Source organism: Eleutherodactylus coqui, chromosome 3 (assembly GCF_035609145.1).
Source record: "Eleutherodactylus coqui strain aEleCoq1 chromosome 3, aEleCoq1.hap1, whole genome shotgun sequence".
In the NCBI taxonomy this organism is placed as follows: Eukaryota; Metazoa; Chordata; class Amphibia; order Anura; family Eleutherodactylidae; genus Eleutherodactylus; species Eleutherodactylus coqui.
In genome coordinates, this window is record NC_089839.1 from 170,833,661 (window position 1) to 170,856,959 (window position 23,299).

General features: G+C 46.8%; 1 protein-coding gene across 1 annotated transcript in view; it reads left to right on the forward strand.

The window, feature by feature from the left end:
* The window catches only part of CACNA2D3 (calcium voltage-gated channel auxiliary subunit alpha2delta 3), a 1,017,883-nt gene that overhangs the window by 431,476 nt on the left and 563,108 nt on the right, over positions 1-23,299 (forward strand). Inside the window, exons 7-9 of the mRNA XM_066596541.1 lie at positions 6,393-6,524; positions 16,277-16,337; positions 16,480-16,630. Coding sequence (XP_066452638.1) covers positions 6,393-6,524; positions 16,277-16,337; positions 16,480-16,630 — 344 coding nt within the window. The remainder of the gene's footprint in view (positions 1-6,392; positions 6,525-16,276; positions 16,338-16,479; positions 16,631-23,299) is intronic.

The following is a 23,299-nucleotide window of genomic DNA, read 5'->3' on the forward strand; positions in this document are numbered from 1 at the left end:
GGGATATATTTATGTACCACCGGTGGGTTCCAGGGAGCCACCCATGCTGTAGGTGCACACGGAGTTTAACCTACATCTGTCCACTTCTAAAGAACCCCAGTCTGACTGAGGCATGCAGTGTGGGCCGAAGCCCACCTGCATTAAACATGACATTACTACCTCAGCTGTGATGGGCACTGCAATGGGATATTTTTATGTACCGCCGGTGGCTTCCTGGCACCCACCCATGCTGTGGGTCCACAGGGAGTTGTAAATGCATCTGTTTCCACTTCTAAAGAACCCCAGTCTGACTGGGGCATGCAGTGTGGGCCGAAGCTCACCTGCATTAAGCACGACATTACTACCTCAGCTGTGTTGGGCAATGCAATGGGATATTTTTATGTACCACCGGTGGGTTCCAGGGAGCCACCCATGCTGTAGGTGCACACGGAGTTTAACCTACATCTGTCCACTTCTAAAGAACCCCAGTCTGACTAGGGCATGCAGTGTGGGCCGAAGCCCACCTGCATTAAGCACGACATTACCTCAGCTGTGTTGGGCAATGCAATGGGATATATTTATGTACCGCCGGTGGCTTCCTGGCACCCACCCATGCTGTAGGTGCACACGGAGTTTAACCTACATCTGTCCACTTGTAAAGAACCCCAGTCTGACTGGGGCATGCAGTGTGGGCCGAAGCCCACCTGCATTAAGCACAACATTACTACCTCAGCTGTGTTGGGCAATGCAATGGGATATTTTTATGTACCACCGGTGGGTTCCAGGGAGCCACCCATGCTGTAGGTGCACACGGAGTTTAACCTACATCTGTCCACTTCTAAAGAACCCCAGTCTGACTGGGGCATGCAGTGTGGGCCGAAGCCCACCTGCATTAAACATGACATTACTACCTCAGCTGTGATGGGCACTGCAATGGGATATTTTTATGTACCGCCGGTGGCTTTCTGGCACCCACCCATGCTGTGGGTCCACAGGGAGTTGTAAATGCATCTGTTTCCACTTCTAAAGAACCCCAGTCTGACTGGGGCATGCAGTGTGGGCCGAAGCCCACCTGCATTAAGCACGACATTACTACCTCAGCTGTGTTGGGCAATGCAATGGGATATTTTTATGTACCGCCGGTGGGTTCCAGGGAGCCACCCATGCTGTGGGTGCACACGGAATTCCCATTGCGGAGTTGTACCTGCCTGTGACTATTTATAAAAAAACGCGGTCTGACTGGGGCGTGCAGACACCTTGACAGAATGAATAGTGTGTGGCACATAGGTTCCCCATTGCTATGCCCACGTGTGCAGCTCCAGATGGAGGTGGCACAGGATTGGATTTCTCATTGCTTCTGTACAGCATTGTGGACTATCGGCCCGCCCCTTTTATGGGGGGGTCGCTGCCTAGCCATGCCAACCCTCTGCAGTGTGTGCCTGCTTTTCCTGTGGCAGACGCACTTATAAATAGACATGAGGGTGGCGTGGCATGAGGGCAGCTGAAGGCTGGGCAGGGACAGTTTGGTGTGCGCTGTGGACACTGGGTCGTGGGGGGGGGGGGTTGGGCAGCATGTAACACAGGAGAAGTGGCAGCGGAGTGTCATGCAGGCACTGATTGTGCTTTGTTGGAGGTAGTGTGGTGCTTAGCTAAGGTATGCCATGCTAATGAGGGCTTTTCAGAAGTAAAAGTTGTTGGGAGGGGGGGGGGGCACCCACTCTTGCCGCTATTGTGGCTTAATAGTGGGACCTGTGAACTTGAGATGCAGCCCAACATGTAGCCCCTCGCCTGCCCTATCCGTTGCTGTGTCGTTCCCATCACTTTCTTGAATTGCCCAGATTTTCACACATGAAAACCTTAGCGAGCATCGGCGAAATACAAAAATGCTCGGGTCGCCCATTGACTTCAATGGGGTTCGTTATTCGAAACGAACCCTCGAGCATCGCGAAAAGTTCGTCCCGAGTAACGAGCACCCGAGCATTTTGGTGCTCGCTCATCTCTAGAAAGCAACAATAATTTGACAAGTAACCATTTCATGTGAGTGCAAGAAAAGTGAAGCTTCTTATTATAAACATATTTACATATGTTTATTACTTACTTGTTTGCCGAGGATCACACAGAGCTAAGCACTGGCGCCCTCCAGTGTCTACAATACGTCTCTACTGTCTGGAAATACAAATAGGAGTATATAACTGTAAATGCACTCAAAGCAAACATCACATCAGTAAGGGCGGCTTCAGAAGACCGGTTGTGCAATTGTGCACACTGTATTTGCACAGAGGATGACTTTGATTTGCATGTGTATTACCGCATAGTATTGCACATTTTACGCACATTTTCACATGCGTGCGCAAAACACCCTGCCCTGATTCATGGAATTCCACAGCGTATTGCGCAAGGTTCTGCATTTTTGCTCACCTCCTATAGACTTTTATGCTGCCCTAGGTGCCAAAAATACACAGGGAAATAGAGCAGGTCTGATTTTTTGGGGCAGGAGAGAAATGTACACGCAAAATACAGAACTGAGAACAAGCCCATTGAATTAAAATTGTGCCCATGAAAATAGGGTTGTCTGTATAAGCCCTAACTATTAGGCCATTAGGGCTTATTTCAAAAAGTGTGGGTGCAACTACGCTCGCTGGCACGGAGCGTAGTTGTGCCTGAAGGTGTCGAATCCCTTCCCCTTCACCGGCTTTTCAAATGAGTATATATATTCAAACAATATAAAAAGCAGCGACTACCTGTCTACTACAGAGGTCGGAGCTATAAAATATGAACTCCCGGTGACAGATGCCTCGTTGTGAGTGTATTTTAACATATTTATATGACTTGTTTATACACTGTTTTGCATGCTTGAAAAAGGCACGGTTGTGTGCCGAAACACGTAGCAAATAAATACCTATGGAGTAAACCTATGCAAGGCCCCCATATGTGAACGCTGGGACTTTTTTCTATTTTCCCATTTGATTCTATTACAAGCTTCTGGTTATGCAGTAGGCTTGCACCCCAGACATCTGTCAGATCGAGGACATAAAGTAATTTTCTACACACACACCTGGATACAAGGTGCCAATGGGATTTCCCTTGCCAGGGTTAACCCATCGTGCACCAGGTGAGTAAACTCATCATCTTTTTCTGGTTCACGGTTGTGGACACATTATCTGTGTTAATTGAATTACAAGGCGCATTCTCAAATACAAATTTTCTATTCAAGCCAAAGTTAGACTCTTTTTACAAGTCTTGTAACAATGACTGGGAATTAAAAGCAAAGCCAGACTCCATGTACATACAGCTGTTTCAGGGTATTTGCCCTTCATCAGTGTACAGTAGGAGTCTGGCTTTGCTAGTGAGAGGCCTGGCTTTGATTTTATCTCCCAGTTATTGTTACAAGGCTTGTATAAAGAAAGAGTCTAACTTTGGCTTGAAGGAATGCTGCCTTCCAATAGGTGGCACTGTTGAGGTAGTATTCCATCTCTCTTATTTGCATACTACCCAGAGGAGCATGAATGACCTTTTGAGCCTAGTCATAAGTATGTGTGTCATAAGTGTATATAAATATGCATGCCTCTTTGGATCTATTTCATTTAAGCCTGAAGAAGAACCCTGCATTGATTCAGAAGCTCACTATAACATCATGTATTTTTGTTAGCCATTAAATGAATCATATCTACAAGATTACTTGGTTTGTCCTCCTGGGACAATCACATTTTACTCTACTGGCTAACACTGTACCGAACCTTTGTTTTCATTGTGCTATGGCTAAGCACATTAGTGGTTGCTAGTATAAGTGAGTGAATTAGCATCCTGGAGGAAAAATTAGTAATGCTGATTAAGTGTGTATTAAGCAATTTATTCTGTTGCATATAAATTGGTGTTATGTGAATTTTATAATCATTTGTAAGATGTGGTGGTATTGGGCGAGTGGTATCCTGGTGACATGGGAATGCACAACCTGGTTATTAGAGCTAGGGGAGAAGAGGATAACAAGATGGCAAAACATTTTGGAGATGCAAGTGACTTAGGAGTGTTTTGTCACTTACTCGTCTCTGGGGGAAAATCATATATAATGGAAGTCCAGTTCCTGCCAATGGTGTGGTAGATGGAATGAAACCGAGTAACACTGTGTGGAGGGTCCTGAAACAAAGTGTTGAACAGATGGTGGACTGGGCTACAGGTATAAGTCGTGAGTACAGATCAGTGCATGAAGAGTGCCCAAAAGATCCAGATTTGCAAGTGTAGAGGACATAGCAGTGTTGGGGCATGACATTCTTTATGATAGACCAGGTAGCTGTTTTTGGCCGAATTGACCTTGTTGGATAAGGGCTGTTGTCTTACTTTTGTGGCCAAGTGGGCAATTCTTGCAATGAGTAAAGAGCTAGTTGCCAGCTGCCAAGTCTTTGTCTCTCCCATATGCAGCACCCTACATCTAGCTGATAACCCACCCAGCTTACATTAGAATTCTCCTAGGAAAAAAGTTTTAATTCTACTGTATGGAAAAATACTCCCTATTCCATTGTATGGTCTAAGCGTTTGTCTTAATTATATCACCCATCTGTGCCCAGTGTAGAAACTCAAATATTTCAAAATGAAGCCCCTTTCTTGTCCTGAAGCTCAGAGATTATATAATTCATATAACATAACAGTTCAGAGGCAGAAAATTCCATTAAGTACTTCTGATTCTATTTCTAAAAGACGCGTTAAACCCCGAGCACAAAAAGTGGATTTTCAGTGTTTCTCTCGTCTCTATTCATTGGTCATATTTAAACTGGTTATTCATATGGGAGCATGACCGTAAAAATCTCTCTTTCATTGCTAGTGACAGATCATAAAAACGACCACCTTAATGAAGATTTATTATGAGAGAATTTATAAAACACAGCATCAGAATAAGAGCTATCAGAAGTAAATGAATTATGAGCCGAAGAAAATTTAAAGGACCGCTCCATTTTTATTTTGTATTTGAGGGTTTTAGGGACAGTTGGGGTATGTGCACCTTTAGAACCATTTTTTTGCTTGTGCTCCAACACATTTAAAGAAAAAGGGTGAAGCAATTTTTCAAATAATCTTAAAAATATCCTGTCCACTTTTTGTTTGCAGCTCCTATGCGGACCTATGTGTCTATCTGCGAACATAGAGCATTCTGATGAGATTCTGTATTCATATTCTGTTCCATCTTTTTCCTACTTGCTGCTAACATGCATTCAATAGGCTATCAAAAAGTGTGGGACAGAGTAAAAAGAGTATGACTACAAGGGTTTGTTTGTAGTCTGTAACCATGGAGACATATGGATCTGCACAAGAGCTGCAGATACAAAATAGTAGGGTGTTTTTAAAGGGGTTTCCTGGTGTATAAATACATTGGTGGCAGTGGTGGGGATGAAATATGTATAATTATAATATCGCATAATTGGTTAATCCTACATTTGACTATAATCCTATAAAATCCCTGACTTTGTGCAATTGTCCCTAGGAGAACTGATGCTATCACACCAAATATTAGTATAGCAAGGGCTCGTTCACAGAAGCAATTTTTGCACAAATAAATAGAACCCATTGATTTCAATGGGTTCATTCACATGAGCGTACTTTTTCACGTGATGTGCAATCGCATGAAAAAATTTGTCACATGACCTATTTTAGTACATACCTGTGTATTCACTGCATATTTATGCACCATTCCAATGAGCCCACCTGCATTCTTTCTTGTTTGTGTAAATACACAGTGTCTGTGTGCACATAAAAACGTAGCTGAAAAAATGCAGGCGTAAGCGATTTTCGGTAGCATGAATATTCTGTGCATTTGCGCAACCAAAATGTGCTTACATCCATGTGAAGAAGCCCTAATAGGGACCCCATAGTAGCCCTCATAGTGGCCCCAGTAGTAACAGTGACCTGCATAGTGGCCCCAGTAGTAACAGTAACCTCACATAGTAGCCCCAATAGTAAGTGACCCCCATAGTGGCCCCAGTGGTAATAGTATCCTCTATATTGACCCCAGTTGTAATACTGACCCTCAAAGTATTCCCAGTAGTAATAGCAACATCCCTATTGGTCTTTGGATGGCAGCACCTTTAAAGGCGTTCCACTAACCCAGCCTGCAGGACCAGGCTCGCGGCAGGAGTCACTGTTGAGTTTGTGACTGCTGACCTCTTCCCTCAGCATCTGTACTGCATACAGGATGGTGCATGCAGACACTGAGGGTAGAGGTCAGTGGGCACAGACTGCACTGTTGCTGCCAAACCGGAGCTGCAGGCTGGGTGAGAAGAACGCCTGTTACATTTGCATAAAATGAGGTGGCGGGCCGGATTCGGTCTGCGGGTCTTGTATTCGACATGTGTGATCTATTGTCTATGGCCATCTTGAGGGCTTATTATTTTTTGAAGTCATGATTTGTGTATACTTTTTCTTTCCAGATCCTGAAATAGTGAATGGAATCTACTGGTCGGAGTCTTTAAATAAGGTGTTTGTTGATAACTTTGACCGTGACCCTTCTCTCATATGGCAATATTTTGGAAGTGCAAAAGGATTTTTTCGGCAATACCCTGGTAAGAGATGTGGCATTCAATAAATAAGGATTAACTGCCTATTATGATATGTATCCATGTTGCTAATTACTTTTGTTGGTTGTTAGAAATTGTTGACTTGTTTGTCTAAGAAACAATTTGGTTCCAGAGCAATAGTGACATTGTGAAGTAAAATTGAAATGTGACCTTTTGCCCAAATGTAGTCAGACCAAGCCTATGTTTAAGTCTGGAAGCATCAATGAGAAATAAAAACTGAAATCTGATTGGCTGCTCTGGAATAATTTTGATATTTGAGGCTGCATGTCCGAAAATTACTCCAAGGTACAATATGACAATCGCCTATTAATGCAAACCTAAAACCAGGTTTAATATGAATAATGGAAGTCTTGGTCCCCAGACTGCAGATTGGATAAATGAACCTTTTACGTTATATGGGGACTATAAACTAAGTTTATGGGATCATAACACAGGTGATGTGCAGCTCTGGAAACTAGTGCTCAGTCTGTGCATCGGACTCATCTCTGCAATAACCGCATGCATACATACTATTACTGATGGATGCGCATGCGCAGAGAGGAGTCTGCTGCATAGACCAAGCCTCGGTTTCCAGGGCTTTCTTATGAGCCTTTGTTTATGGCCCTCATACAACATGACAAGTTCCAATTAACAGCAACAAAGAGGCCGTATCCCCCAATGTGATGGATGTGCTGAGAGGTTCTCTCAGTTAAATACCTCCTACTTATATTAAAGCCAGCCGAGCTATGAAGATGCTGAAAGCCTTAAAGGGGTTGTCCCGCGCCGAAACGTTTTTTTTTTTTTTTTTAACACCCCCCCCCCCCCCCCGTTCGGCGCGAGACAACCCCGATGCAGGGGTTAAAAAAACAAACCGGAGAGTGCTTACCTGAATCCCGGCGGTCCGGCGTCTTCATACTCACCTGCTGAAGATGGCCGCCGGGGTCTGCTCCCTCCGTGGACCGCAGCTCTTCTGTGCGGTCCATTGCCGATTGGCTGGAATCGGCACGTGACGGGGCGGAGCTACACGGAGCCGGCATTCTGCATGAGCGGCTCCATTGAATACAGCAGAAGACCCGGACTGCGCAAGCGCGGCTAATTTGGCCATCGGAGGCCGAAAATTAGTCGGCACCATGGAGACGAGGACGCCAGCAACGGAGCAGGTAAGTATAAAACTTTTGATAACTTCTGTATGGCTCATAATTAATGCACAATGTACATTACAAAGTGCATTAATATGGCCATACAGAAGTGTATAGACCCACTTGCTGCCGCAGGTCAACCCCTTTAATTTTAGTAACTCGGAGCCCATGCTAATAGAGGGAAAATCCAAGTGCCTGGACATCATTGTGCTCTATGACATCTAAATGCCCTTCTATGACATGTAGAAAAGGGTTATCATTGTGAGACAATGTCTTTATTATGAAAAGTTGCATAGATTCCCTGATAATCACATTGATGGGTCTCCTTGAGTCCTCCTTTCATTTGTAGAAGATAGAGGCCATGTGATGAAAACTATTGTATTCCATTCACAATATTTTAATTAATGGAAATCTCTGAAATAGAGTGTTTCCTGTGATTTTGGAAAATGTGATCCCTTGATATAGACAGGATACAGTATATAGATATTAAATAACCATCGGAGTTGTTGATCCGGGTCTTCGAGTCAGGTTGAAACTTTCAAATGTTGATCCAGGGATTATTCTGAATGCTATTCATGGAGTCGGCAAATATTTTTTTAGCCAAGGCTGAATTGGCTTCTGCCTCATTAAGGTTTTTTTTTGTCTTTCTCTGGATCAATAAGGGGGGGGGGGGGGGGGACAGGCTGAACTGGATGGGCATTGCCTTCTTTCAGCCTAACATACTATGTTAATTAGGGTGGACACCCACTTGCGTTTTTCTTGTACGTTTTTTTCACGCGATATCGCTGCGTCCTTTTAACACGATTGTCAATGGGATTTTCTAATGCTAAAAACGCATCGCAGGTTGGTGCTTTGCAATTTTTGTGCGATGTGTTTTTAATATTAAAAAGTCCCATTGACAATCGCGTAAAAAAAGATTAACAATATCGCGCGAAAAAAACGCACAAGAAAAACGCAAGTGTGTGGGAGCCCTTATGCAGAACCGTTGTCATTGTGTAGTGCAGAGATAATATAGGGATCTCTTGCATGATCTATTTAAACCCAGGACTGTGACTGTAGCAATGGGGCGACCTCTACGTCTAGAGGAAAGAATGTTTCTACACCGACATAGAAGGGGGTTCTTTACTGTAAGACCAGTGAGACTGTGGAACTCTGTGCCTGAGGATGTGGTGATGGCGAACACAATAGAAGAGTAAAAGAGGAGCCTGGACGCCTTTCTTGCGTGCTACAATATTATATGTTATAATTAGAGATGAGCGAACGTGTTCGTCCGAGCTTGATATCCGTGCGGATATTAGGGTGTTCGGGATGTTCGTTATTCGTAACGAACACCATGCGGTGTTCGGGTTACTTTCACTTCCTTCCCTGAGACGTTAGCGCGCTTTTCTGGCCAATTGAAAGACAGGGAAGGCATTACAACTTCCCCCTGTGTTGTTCCAGCCCTATACCACCCCCCTGCTGTGAGTGGCTGGGGTGATCAGGTGTCCGCCGAATATAAAAGTCGGCCCCTCCCGCGGCTCGCCTCAGATGCCGTGTGAGTTAGATGAGGGACAGTGCTGTTTGTACCGGAGCTGCTGTAGGGAAAGAATTGGTAGTTAGTGTAGGCTTCAAGACCCCCAAAGGTCCTTATTCGGGCCACTGATAGCTGTGTGTTGGCTGCTGTTAGCAGTGGCAATTATTTTTTTTCTCAAAATCGCCTCTGCAGAGCGTTGCACCCGGCATTAGGGACAGAAGTGCTGCATAGGCAGGGAGAGTGTTAGGAGTGAGTGTAGCCTTCAAGAACCTCAACGGTCCTTTCTAGGGCCATATTTAACCGTGTGCAGTACTGTGCTGGCTGCTGTTAGCTGTGCTGCATTTTTTTTTTCTTCTCAAAATCGCCTCTGCAGAGCATTCCACCCTCCATTGATACTGCAGGGAAAGAATTGTGTAGGCAGGGCCACAACACAGTTATTATTCATTGAATATACGCAGTGCTGCCTTTTGGTGGAAAAAAACTGAAAATAATTCTATTTGTCCGGCCTCTGTCCGTCCTAAGGGCGGTGGACACGTGTCGGCTGCGTGTGCAACATTTAAAAATCAGACGCACCCAGCTACGTTTTACTCCTGGCTTCGCCATTTGCTTTCCTTAATTGGGAAAAAAAATACCTGCTCTGCCAGAGTTAATAACTCTGCTACCCTCACGTTCTGTGCCACATTAGCAGGGCCACAGCACAGTTATTAAACTTCTCATGTTCATTGAATATACGCAGTGCTGCCTTTTGGTGGAAAAAAACTGAAAATAATTCTATTTGTCCTGCCTCTGTCCGTCCTAAGGGCGGTGGACACGTGTCGGCTGCGTGTGCAACGTTTAAAAATCAGACGCACCCAGCTACGGTTTACTCCTGGCTTCGCCATTTGCTTTCCTTAATTGGGAAAAAAAATACCTGCTCTGCCAGAGTTAATAACTCTGCTACCCTCACGTTCTGTGACACATTAGCAGGGACACAGCACAGTTATTAAACTTCTCATGTTCATTGAATATACGCAGTGCTGCCTTTTGGTGGAAAAAAACTGAAAATAATTCTATTTGTCCTGCCTCTGTCCGTCCTAAGGGCGGTGGACACGTGTCGGCTGCGTGTGCAACGTTTAAAAATCAGACGCACCCAGCTACGTTTTACTCCTGGCTTCGCCATTTGCTTTCCTTAGTTGGGAAAAAAAATACCTGCTCTGCCAGAGTTAATAACTCTGCTACCCTCACGTTCTGTGCCACATTGGCAGGGCCACAGCACAGTTATTAAACTTCTCATGTTCATTGAATATACGCAGTGCTGCCTTTTGGTGGAAAAAAACTGAAAATAATTCTATTTGTCTTGCCTCTGTCCGTCCTAAGGGCCGTGGACACGTGTCGGCTGCGTGTGCAACGTTTAAAAATCAGACGCACCCAGCTACGTTTTACTCCTGGCTTCGCCATTTGCTTTCCTTAATTGGGAAAAAAAATACCTGCTCTGCCAGAGTTAATAACTCTGCTACCCTCACGTTCTGTGACACATTAGCAGGGACACAGCACAGTTATTAAACTTAGATTATTCATTCACTAGAGGCAGTGGGGCCTTTCGTTTTCAAAAAAGGGAAAAAATTATATTTGGCTGCAGTCTTGCGCCAATTTATTTCCTGCCTGTGAAATCAAATCACTGGTAATACAGCATGCTGAGGGGTAGGGGTAGGCCTAGAGGACGTGGACGCGGCCGAGGACGCGGAGGGCCAAGTCAGGGTGTGGGCACAGGCCGAGCTCCTGATCCAGGTGTGTCGCAGCCGACTGCTGCGCGATTAGGAGAGAGGCACGTTTCTGGCGTCCCAACATTCATCGCCCAATGAATGGGTCCACGCGGGAGACGGTTATTAGAAAATGAGCAGTGTGAGCAGGTCCTGTCCTGGATGGCAGAAAGTGCTTCGAGCAACCTATCGTCAACACGCAGTTCTGCGCCGTCCACTGCTGCAAATCCGAATCCTCTGTCTGCTGCTCCTCCTTCCTCCCAGCCTCCTCACTCCACTACAATGACACCTGCTCAGGAGCGGGAACACTCCCAGGAACTGTTCTCGGGCCCCTGCTTAGATTGGGCAGCAGCGGTTCCTCTCCCACCAGAGGAGTTTATCGTCACTGATGCCCAACCATTCGAAAGTTCCCGGGGTCCGGGGGAAGAGGCTGGGGACTTCCGCCAACTGTCTCAAGAACTTTCTGTGGGTGAGGAGGACGATGACGATCAGACAGAGTTGTCTTGCAGTGAGGTAGTAGTAAGGGCAGTAAGTCCGAGGGAGCAGCGCACAGAGGATTCGGAGGAAGAGCAGCAGGACGATGAGGTGACTGACCCCACCTGGTGTGCAACGCTTACTCAGGAGGACAGGTCTTCAGAGGGGGAGTCAAGGGCATCAGCAGGGCAGGTTGGAAGAGGCAGTGCGGTGGCCAGGGGTAGAGGCAGGGCCAGACCGAATAATCCACCAACTGTTTCCCAAAGCGCCCCCTCGCGCCATGCCACCCTGCAGAGGCCGAGGTGCTCTAAGGTCTGGCAGTTTTTCACAGAGACGCCTGACGACCGACGAACAGTGGTGTGCAACCTTTGTCGCGCAAAGCTCAGCCGGGGAGCCAACACCAACAGCCTCACCACCACCACCATGCGCAGACATATGATGGCCAAGCACCCCACAAGGTGGGACGAAGGCCGTTCAGCGCCTCCGGTTTGCACCCCTGCCTCTCCCCCTGTGCCCCAACCTGCCACTGAGATGCAACCCCCCTCTCAGGACACAGGCACTACCGCCTCATGACCTGCACCCACACCCTCATCTCCGCTGTCCTCGGCCCCATCCAGCAGTGCAGTTCAGCGCACCGTCCAGCCGTCGCTTGCGCAACTGTTGGAGCGCAAGCGCAAGTACGCCGCCACGCACCCGCACGCTCAAACGTTAACCGTCCGCATAGCAAAATTCATCAGCCTTGAGATGCTGCCGTATAGGGTTGTGGAAACGGAGTCCTTCAAAAGTATCATGGAGGCGGCGGCCCCGCGCTACTCAGTTCCCAGTCGCCACTACTTTTCCCGATGTGCCGTCCCAGCCCTGCACGACCACGTCTCCCGCAACATTGTACGCGCCCTCACCAACGCGGTTACTGCCACGGTCCACTTAACAACGGACACGTGGACAAGCACAGGCGGGCAGGGCCACTACATCTCCCTGACGGCACATTGGGTGAATTTAGTGGAGGCTGGGACAGAGTCAGAGCCTGGGACCGCTCACGTCCTACCCACCCCCAGAATTGCGGGCCCCAGCTCGGTGGTGGTATCTGCGGAGGTGTATGCTTCCTCCACTAAAGCACCCTCCTCCTCCTCCTCCTCTGTCTCGCAATCAAGATGTGTTAGCAGCAGCATGTCGCCAGCAGTCGGTGTCGCGCGGTGTGGCAGCACAGCGGTGGGCAAGCGTCAGCAGGCCGTGCTGAAACTACTCAGCTTAGGCGATAAGAGGCACACGGCCCACGAACTGCTGCAGGGTCTGACACAGCAGACCGACCGCTGGCTTGCGCCGCTGAGCCTCCAACCGGGCATGGTCGTGTGTGACAACGGCCGTAACCTGGTGGCGGCTCTGCAGCTCGGCAGCCTCACGCACGTGCCATGCCTGGCCCACGTCTTTAATTTGGTGGTTCAGCGCTTTCTGAAAAGCTACCCACGCTTGTCAGACCTGCTCGTAAAGGCGCGCTGGCTCTGCGCACATTTCCGCAAGTCCCACACGGACGCTGCCACCCTGCGCACCCTGCAACATCACTTTAAGCTGCCAGTGCACCGACTGCTGTGCGACGTGCCCACACGGTGGAACTCTACGCTCCACATGTTGGCCAGGCTCTATGAACAGCGTAGAGCTATAGTCGAATACCAACTCCAACATGGGCGGCGCAGTGGGAGTCAGCCTCCTCAATTCCTTTCAGAAGAGTGGGCCTGGTTGGCAGACATCTGCCATGTCCTTGGTAATTTTGAGGAGTCTACCCAGCTGGTGAGCGGCGATGCTACAATCATTAGCGTCACCATTCCTCTGCTATGCATCTTGAGAAATTCCCTGCAAACCATAAAGGCAGCTGCTTTGCGCTCGGAAACGGGGGCGGGGGAAGACAGTATGCCGCTGGATAGTCAGGGCACCCTCCTGTCTATTTCTCAGCGCGTACAGGAGGAGGAGGAGGAGCATGAGGAGGATGAGGAGGAGGGGGAAGAGACAGCTTGGCCCGCTGCTGACGGTACACCGGCTGATTGCCTGTCATCCTTTCAGCGTGTATGGCCTGAGGAGGAGGAGGAGGAGGATCCTGAAAGTGATCTTCCTAGTGAAGACAGCCATGTGTTGCGTACTGGTACCCTGGCACACACGGCTGACTTCATGTTAGGATGCCTTTCTCGTGACCCTCGCGTTGCACGCATTCTGGCCACAACGGATTACTGGGTGTACACACTGCTCGACCCACGCTATAAGGAGAACCTGCCCACTCTCATTCCCAAAGAGGAAAGGGGTTCGAGAGTGTTGCTATACCACAGGACCCTTGCGGACAAGCTGATGGTAAAATTCCCAGCCGACAGCGCTAGTGGCAGGAGGCGCAGTACCGAGGGCAAGGTAGCAGGGGAGGTGCGGAGATCGAGCAGCATGTACATCCCAGGCAGTGCAACAGTCTTTAAGGGCCTGGCCAGCTTTATGGCTCCCCACCAAGACTGTGTCACCGCTCCCCAGTCAAGGCTGAGTCGGCGGGAGCACTGTAAAAGGATGGTGAGGGAGTACGTAGCCGATCGCACGACCATCCTCGGTGACGCCTCTGCCCCCTACAACTACTGGGTGTCGAAGCTGGACACGTGGCCTGAACTAGCGCTGTATGCCCTGGAGGTGCTTGCTTGTCCTGCGGCTAGCGTCTTGTCGGAGAGGGTGTTTAGTGTGGCTGGGGGAATCATCACAGATAAGCGTAGCCGCTTGTCAACCGACAGTGCCGACAGGCTAACACTCATCAAGATGAACAAAGGCTGGATTTCCCCAGACTTCTGTTCTCCACCAGCGGACAGCAGCGATACGTAAGCAATACGTAGGCTGCACCCGCGGATGGAAGCTACGTTCTCTCTCACCATCCAAAACGGGGACATTTCTGCTTCATCAATCTGTGTCTAATATTCCTCCTCCTCCTCCTCCTCCTGAAACCTCACGTAATCACGCTGAACGGGCAATTTTTCTTGTAACTTGGGCCTTGGCTATACTAAGGCTACTGAAATGGAACTAAGACTGCGCTCCCACTATACTGCTGCTTCAGAATTGTTACTGGGGCCTGTCTTGAGTGCTACTATTGCTGACATGGAACGAAGACTGCGCTCCCGCTATACTGCTGCTTCAGAATTGTTACTGGGGCCTGTCTTGAGTGCTACTATTGCTGACATGGAACGAAGACTGCGCTCCCGCTATACTGCTGCTTCGGAATTGTTACTGGGGCCTGTCTTGAGTGCTACTATTGCTGACATGGAACGAAGACTGCGCTCCCGCTATACTGCTGCTTCGGAATTGTTACTGGGGCCTGTCTTGAGTGCTACTATTGCTGACATGGAACGAAGACTGCGCTCCTCCTATAATGCTGCTACTGATATGTTAGTGGGGCCTGTCCTAATGCTACGGCTGAAATGTTACGAATTCTGGGCTCTGCCTATACCGCTGCTAATGGTATGTCTCTGGGGTGTGGAAACAGAGGCTTCCCAAAGACATGATGGCGGCGAGGCCATTTCCCACCAACGCGGTTACTGTTAAGGTGCATATAACCACGGACACGTGGAGAGGACACGTAGTGCCTCAAAAACATCCCCCTCCTCCTCCAACAGGGAAAACATTCTTGGCAAATGCCTTTGCATTGGTTCGTCTGGTGGCAGTCCAAGAATTTCACCTTTACCGACACAACAAGAGAGCCCCCACACCATCCCCCCGCCATGGCCCACTTAATCCTGGCCGCATTCCGAAAACCAACAAAATACAACCGTGCTACTAGTTCCGCAGTCACCACCACATTACCACCAACGCGGTTACTGTTAAGGTGCATATTACCAGTCTGACTGGGGCATGCAGACACCTTGACAGAATGAATAGTGTGTGGCACATAGGTTCCCCATTGCTATGCCCACGTGTGCAGCTCCTGATGGCGGTGGCACAGGATTCTATTTCTCATTGCTTCTGTACAGCATTGTGGGCTATCGCCCCGCCCCTTTTAAAGAGGGTCGCTGCCTAGCCGTGCCAACCCTCTGCAGTGTGTTCCTGCGGTTCCTCCTCATGGCAGACGCACTTCTAAATAGACATGAGTGTGGCGTGGCATGAGGGCAGCTGAAAGCTGCGCAGGGACACTTTGGTGTGCGCTGTGGGGGGGGAGGGGGGGCGGTTGGGCAGCATGTAACCCAGGAGAAGTGGCAGCGGAGTGGCATCCAGGCAGTGATTGTGCTTTGTTGTAGCTAGTGTGGTGCTTAGCAAAGGTATGCCATGCTAATGAGGGCTTTTCAGAAGTAAAAGTTGTTGGGAGGGGGGGGGGGGGGGCCCACTCTTGCCGGTATTGTGGCTTAATAGTGGGACCTGTGAACTTGAGATGCAGCCCAACATGTAGCCCCTCGCCTGCCCTATCCGTTTCTGTGTCATTCCCATCACTTTCTTGAATTGCCCAGATTTTCACACATGAAAACCTTAGCGAGCATCGGCGAAATACAAAAATGCTCTGGTCGCCCATTGACTTCAATGGGGTTCGTTATTCGAAACGAACCCTCGAACATCGCGGGAAGTTCGTTTCAAATAACGAACACCCGAACATTTTGGTGTTCGCTCATCTCTAGTTATAATCATTAATAACTTGAGAAGGGTCGGTGATCCAGGGATTATTCCGATTGCCAGATTTGGAGTCAGGAAAAAAATTTTTCCCCTTAAATGGAGAAAATTGGCTTTTACCTCATTGTTTGTTTTTTGTCTTCCTCTGGATCAACATAATAAGCTGAACTAGATGGACATGTCTTTTTTCAGCCTCACATACTATGTTATCATGTATATGTTATTATTATAGCACATTGTTGCACCATTTTAATGGGTTTGCTATCTTTGCTTTCATCTTTTTAGGTATAAAATGGGAGCCAGATGAGAATGGTGTGATTGCATTTGACTGCAGAAACCGAAAATGGTAGGTAGATTTCAACAGAACATAGTCAAACAGTATGTAAAATAAAGACATTACAGAACAATACTGTAGTATTAACAATGGATGAACCATACAATAAAGGCAAAAAAAAAAATCACAAAAATGTTCTAACTTTTTCTTTCAGGTACATCCAGGCAGCTACCTCCCCGAAAGATGTAGTGATTTTGGTTGACGTCAGTGGGAGCATGAAAGGCCTCCGTCTGACAATTGCAAAGCAAACTGTATCCTCTATTTTGGACACCCTTGGAGATGATGACTTCTTCAACATAATTGCCGTAGGTTGCCTTTGTTTCTATGTTTCTATGTCTGCTTTTTTTCCCTTCCCTTCCTTTTTAACTGGCTGCACCTGGATCCCTGCTGGCAGCCCTTGAACAATGTCAGCACTTTCAGCATTCAGTTGTTATTAATTTAAGAGGTGAATTGAACTCTTGCAAACTCCTGTCCAAGCACCATTGACAAGCCCCCTGGTAAACAATGGGAGGAACAATTGGCAAAGCTTTGTCAGTCCATTTCTTGGACTAATTTGGCACTCAGGTAGCTTTTGGAGAGACTTGGAAAATAGCAAGTGTGTTCTTTTAGCATAGTTAATTATGATGTTAATGTTTTTATATTTTCCTTATTAGTATATTAAAGGAGATGTCTCGAGGAAGCAGTTAATTTTTTTTTTTGCCCAGTCCCCCCCATTAAACACACATTACTAAGCCCCCCTGTAAATTACATTTCTAGCTGGTTCGTACTTACCGTTCCAGCGTTTCAGCAAGTTATAAAAGTTTCCTCAAGATGGCCGCCGGCTCTTTCCCAGTCGCTCGCTGCAGCCCGACGTGCGCGCTCCCGAGACGCCGCCAGCTGTGTCTCCATGGCAACCGGACGCATCGCAGCCGCCGACCAGACGCCCCGCAGCCGCCGACCAGACAGCAGGTAACCGGCGCTAGCCCCCGGCTCCCCAGCGCTAGCTCCCCCGGCGCAGCGACAGCCCCCCCGGCCTAGCGACAGCCCCCCCCCCATCGCAGCGACAGCCCCCCCGGCCTAGCGCTAGCTCCCCCGGCGCAGCGACAGCCCCCCCGGCCTAGCGACAGCCCCCCCCATCGCAGCGACAGCTCCCCCGGCCTAGCGCTAGCTCCTCCGGCCTAGCGACAGCCCCCCCGGCCTAGCGACAGCCCCCCCGGCCTAGCGACAGCCCCCCCCATCGCAGCGACAGCTCCCCCGGCCTAGCGCTAGCTCCTCCGGCCTAGCGACAGCCCCCCCCGGCCTAGCGACAGCCCCCCCGGCCTAGCGACAGCCCCCCCGGCCTAGCGACAGCCCCCCCCATCGCAGCGACAGCCCCCCCGGCCTAGCGCTAGCTCCCCCGGCCTAGCGACAGCCCCCCCGGCCTAGCGACAGCCCCCCCCCCCGGCGCAGCCCGGCGCAGCGGCAGCCCCCCCCGACCCATCACTTACCTGGGAGGCTTCTCGGGGCTGCTGGGCTGGGCTTCTCGGCTGGGCAGCTCCAGTTTCTGCACCTTCCTCTAACAGAGGATGGTGCAGAATGGCCGCTTCAGCGCGCTCCCGAGCAGTGACAGCTCGTCTGCGCATGCGCAGAAGAGCTGTAGCGGGGAGCACACTGAAGCGGCTCGTGCTGAATGGAGAAGACCGGACTGCGCAAGCGCGTCTAAAAAAGCAAGCTGCCAGCGAATTTAGACGGAACCATGGAGACGAGGACGCTAGCAACGGAGCAGGTAAGTGAATAACTTCTGTATGGCTCATATTTAATGCACGATGTACATTACAAAGTGCATTAATATGGCCATACGGAAGTGTATAACCCCACTTGGTTTCGCGAGACCACCCCTTTAATGTTGTTATTGTTCTGTCACATATTCTGTTGTTTTTTGGCCACTGTCACACTTCTGTTCGATTTTTTTTTTGTTCTTGTTTTTTTACATGTAACTATTTAGAAAAAAAAATTAAAGGAATTGATCCATCGATCCTAATAAATAATTTCATATTCAAAATGAGGACAAAGAGTTGTGGTATGCTCCATGGCATGACATAGAGTATTACAGAACTGTTCTTCCTTAAGAGCATTGCTTCTAGGGAAGAATATGGTGCCAAGTCATGCAGTGGTACACAGTGTGCCTTCAGTGTGCCCTGCAATCACGTATTGCGAGGTGTTGTAATACGTGATTGTAGGGACACCATATTCCTCTAGACTTGGTCCAAGCTTGAAACGTTACTGTGTGCATGGAGACTAAGAGAAGTACCAGCAAAGATTCTGAATTACTTTCTCTTCACTTCGCCAGCCTAACATAGTATGCTATATATACACTTATGGTCAAAAGTGTGTGTTTATTAGACTATCACACCTGTTGGACAAGCTTGTTGGACATCCTGTTCCCAAAAATTTGGCAGTTGATTAAAGGGGTTGTCCAGTTACTTTTTCAAATTAAAATGTCAGATACATCTGTGTAAAAATAACAAATTCAGCAGTACTTACCTGTCCTGGGCGGCAGAGATCCAGCATTGCAGCCCTGTGGTTGTCTTGGTCTCTGTTGATAGGGAAAGTCTGGAGACCAATCGGAGTCCCCAGCATCACTATTCAGAACTCCTGGTATCATAGTGCCCAGAATGTGAGCACTGATGCCAGGAGAACCAACTGTGATGCTGCGCTCTCTGTTTGGTTGGCAGCGATCACCTGACTTCCGCTTCTAACAGAGACCATGAGAACTGTGGGGCTGCAATGCTGGATCTCTGGGGCCAAGGACAAGTAAGTACTGCTGCATTGGTTATTTTCACATAGACACAGCTGACATTTAAATTTGAAAAAGTAGCCAGGCAACCCCTTTAAGATGTGTCCTTTCTTATTTTTTTCCTGTTTCGAGGTATCCCAAGATAAGTGGCATGAATTGATCAGCTTAAAAAAAACGTGTTACTCTTTTGTTTTGTAAGTAGAATCACAGATTGTTAGAGTTGGTAGAGACCTCCAGGGTCATCGGTAGAAGTAGATGTATGGCTAGCGCTCCAAAGAATAGTAGATAAGTGGATTGGAATATGGACTCACCTGGTGCGAACGGCCTGTCGAGTGACAGACATCCACACCGCTGGTCCAAGTCGGATATATATGTATTTAAATATAGCACCAAATAAAATACACACACAGGGCAAAATACACAGTGTAAAAGCAAAATACTTTACTCAATAACACAAAAAGTTAAAACTACATACAAAAAGTTGCAACAAAGAATGCAATGTCCATAAGGTAGGTATGTCTGAAGGCTGGTTACCAAAACATATATATATATATATATATATATATATATATATATATATTAAAATCAATGAAAAGGTAAATAACATATAAATTCAGTGCCAATAAGCACTGCCACTACGTTCAGCCGAAACAGAAACCATACCAAAGCCCCGACGTACGTTTCACTTGTTGCTTCTTCCAGGGTTTTTTGGTGCTATATATGTATGTACACAGGCAAGTTATAACCATATCGTGGCCAATTTTTGTTGGTGATATATGTATTTAAATATACAAAGCACCAAATACCTAAAGATGTCTTCAACACCCAGGGAGAGCGTCGTAGGGAAAGTCCCAGGGTACAGGATACACCTCAGTGGTATGAAACAGAACAGAAAGAAATAAAATCCCTGTGTGGGTGTCACAGACCTATCGATCCTGCCTCTGTTCCTAATTAATCACAGATCGACTACTTTGAGTGCACTCACTGCTACCAAATGAGTGATTGATGGATCACTCTAGCAGGAATGCTTGGAGTCATTAGACTACAGGTGGATCTGTACCCAGCTTTTCTAGGCTTTTGCACGCATGAAGACTGGAAGCCCAGATCACCCCCCTGCTCCGTTCTAATGACTCAGTGCTTTTCAATACCCACACAAATACACGCTGCCACCACCAGCTTGTTACAATATCACCAGTAAGCTTGAACCCGGACTATGAATGAAAAGGTTGTTACACGAGCGTATAAGGGTATACAGGTATATATACAATATGACAGTATTTTAAAAATAAAAAGGAAGAAAGATAGCGGATTTGCAAATCGGTCCAATGTTCCAATACGTGCAGAGCCACTGAAGCGAATAGGACAGCCTTACGCTGAGGGTGTATCTCTGTAGTCTGACAATTTGGATCTGTGGAGTCCCAAATATAAAGGCTTTCCCCAAACACACCTTCTCCCCGCCCCCTTTGAGGTCATTTGGAGAGAAGTGGGTGGGATTCGTACTAGCTCTGGAATATCCTTGTTCCCCATTTCAGTCATATCTCGGGGGAGGCCCTCCAATCGGAAATATATGCCCGAAATATTTCTAGTCATGATTTTACCTATTCATTGATATCAAGTGTGACACGAAAATGATGACCAGGTATGCAAATACGCTGTCGGGGATGATACTGAGCTCGTACCCCAACATGTATAGATGCATTTAGTTCAGCTGGCCCGCCCGATTCTGAAAACATATTTTATATCGGGCTAGGACCTACACACTACCAAATATCCCTTATTAAATGATTTCCTTCTGATGTGAATTGTGTAGTCAGGATGTCTATGGGAAATATCTAAGGTTTCAATCCACACTGAGCATTCTCCTGTCACTAGCTAGTTTTATTGCCATTGGAACAAGTATTTCCTGGCCTCTTATACATCAAAAGATCTGGACAAATGCGAGGGAGGGAGGATTGAGTCCACTAAGCTTTTTCAGGGCCCTGAACAGCAAATTGATATGAATAGTTGGGGGAAACCTTATCAATATCTCTATATCACAGTGGAGATTTTATAAATCATCTCAGACAGATGTCTGTCCAGTCTCGCCAGTTTGAACACTTCCATTGAAGGAGAACTCACCACCTCCCATGGCAACCTGTTCCACTCATTCATCACCCTCACTGTCTAATATCTAATCTGTGTTTCCTCCCTTTCAGTTTCATCCCATTGCTTCTAGTCTTTCCTTGTACAAATGAGAATAGAGCTGATCCCTCTGCACTGTGTCAGCCCTTCAGATATTTGTAGACAGCTATTAAGTCTCCTCTCAGCCTTCTTTTTTGCAAGCTAAACATTCCCAGATCCTTTAACAGTTCCTCATAGGACATGATTTGCAAACCGTTCACCATTCTGGTAAGCTCTTCTCTGAACTTGCTCTAGTTAGTCTATGTCTTTTTTAAACTGGGGTGCCCAGAAGCGGTTGCAAGTAATGCAAGAGATTTTTTATATCTGGTCATCTTGTAGCATTTACTTGGGGATATCTTAAAACTGTACAGTAGTTTAGCCCCTTTTTTCGTTATGAGAAGCTCCAGTCTTCTAAAGGGGCTTTCCATAAAATTTTGGAGTTTTGTGCTCCGTCAGCTAAAAGACCATTTGTGGGATCTCCTCCTGATGTTGGATGAGAAAGTCTGGCTTACAATTGGCGTTTCAATTCATCCTAAAGATGTTTAGATGAAGTTTGGGTTAGGGCTTTGTCTAACTACTTAAGTTCCTTATTAACCCCAGACTCAAACAATGTCAAACAATGTCTTTATGGACCTCATTTTATACACATGGGCACAGTCACGATGGAACAGGAAAGGGTCTTCCCCAAACTGTTGCCACAAAATTGGAAACAACAATTGTCTAAAATGGCTTTGTATGCTGTAGCATTAACATTAACATTAACTGTCACTGAAAATAAGAACCCTAGCCCAAACCCTGAAAAACAGTTCTGTTGTGATAGAACAGAGTATAGGCGATTTGTAGGCGACACGCACTTCAGCACTCTACAACCCCATTCTGTGAGTTTGCACGTTCCACTGTCATTACTCCACTTAGCAAAAAATAACTCTATTACGTGAAAACGTTTTCATGATTTGACTTGTGGCAAAGGTGGCATCCTATGACAGTTCTACATTAAAGTCTCTGAGCTGTCCAGTATGACCCATACAACTACAAATATTATTCTATGAGGATTGCATGCTCTGGGCTTGATTTTATCCTCCTGCTTGCTAAGTAGGAGGGGTGTCTCCATTTTTTGGCCATATCATGCATATAATATATACTGTATATGTAATAGAATCTTTTTTTACCTTTCCAGTGTCTGTATATCAAATGGATAGCTTGTGTAGTGATTGCAAGGCAGAGCTCAACTGATATCAATAACTTTTCCTTTAAACTCACGACATTTATGGTTCTCTACCCATATTGTAGGTTGCAGAGACGGCCTATGAAGTCTTTACTTTATTTCTTAGTATTATTTTCTAACTATTTCATGTTATCCTCAGTTGATGTTCTGTCTTTGAGAATACTCCATTATTTATGACTTGCTCGCAGTCTGAGGGAGGGTGCACATATATAAGTTACCAATTTGCTGAACTTTCTTAATCTACTATTTTATGCAAATATAGCCCTTCTGCACAAACTGTTAGCAGCAGATACTGGAAATATGTAGTCAGGTCAAATATCTTCCTTATTAATCTTTAATTAGCTAGTGCGTAATTACACAGAGCCTTATTAGTGAGAGACATAATTACAATGAGAATTTGTATCTCCAACATTTTATTTTATTCCTTTAACAAAGCTAATCATCAGAATTCATATGATATATGTTGTTTGGGTTATAGCAATTAGTTATCCAGCTAATTAAGGTAGCTAAACAGCCAAATGTGACGACTAATTACAATTATTATCAGATTCAGACATGTCACTACAGAAACAATGGGTCTCATGTAGACGAAAATTGGTCCTGAAAATTTTGTACTTGTTGATCATAGCAACTATATAGGTCCCGTATTAAGAAAAAAAATCCAAGAAACCCTCAATTTACACCAGTAATCTGCTATAAAAGTATGTAGATTGGAAAAGTCTAAGTAACCCATTTTTTCATACTAGTTAGGTCCCCACCTTTTTAAGTTATTCCAACTGATGGGCAGAGCTTAGTTGTATACATCTAACAGCTGTGTAGGGAAAGGATGGGAAA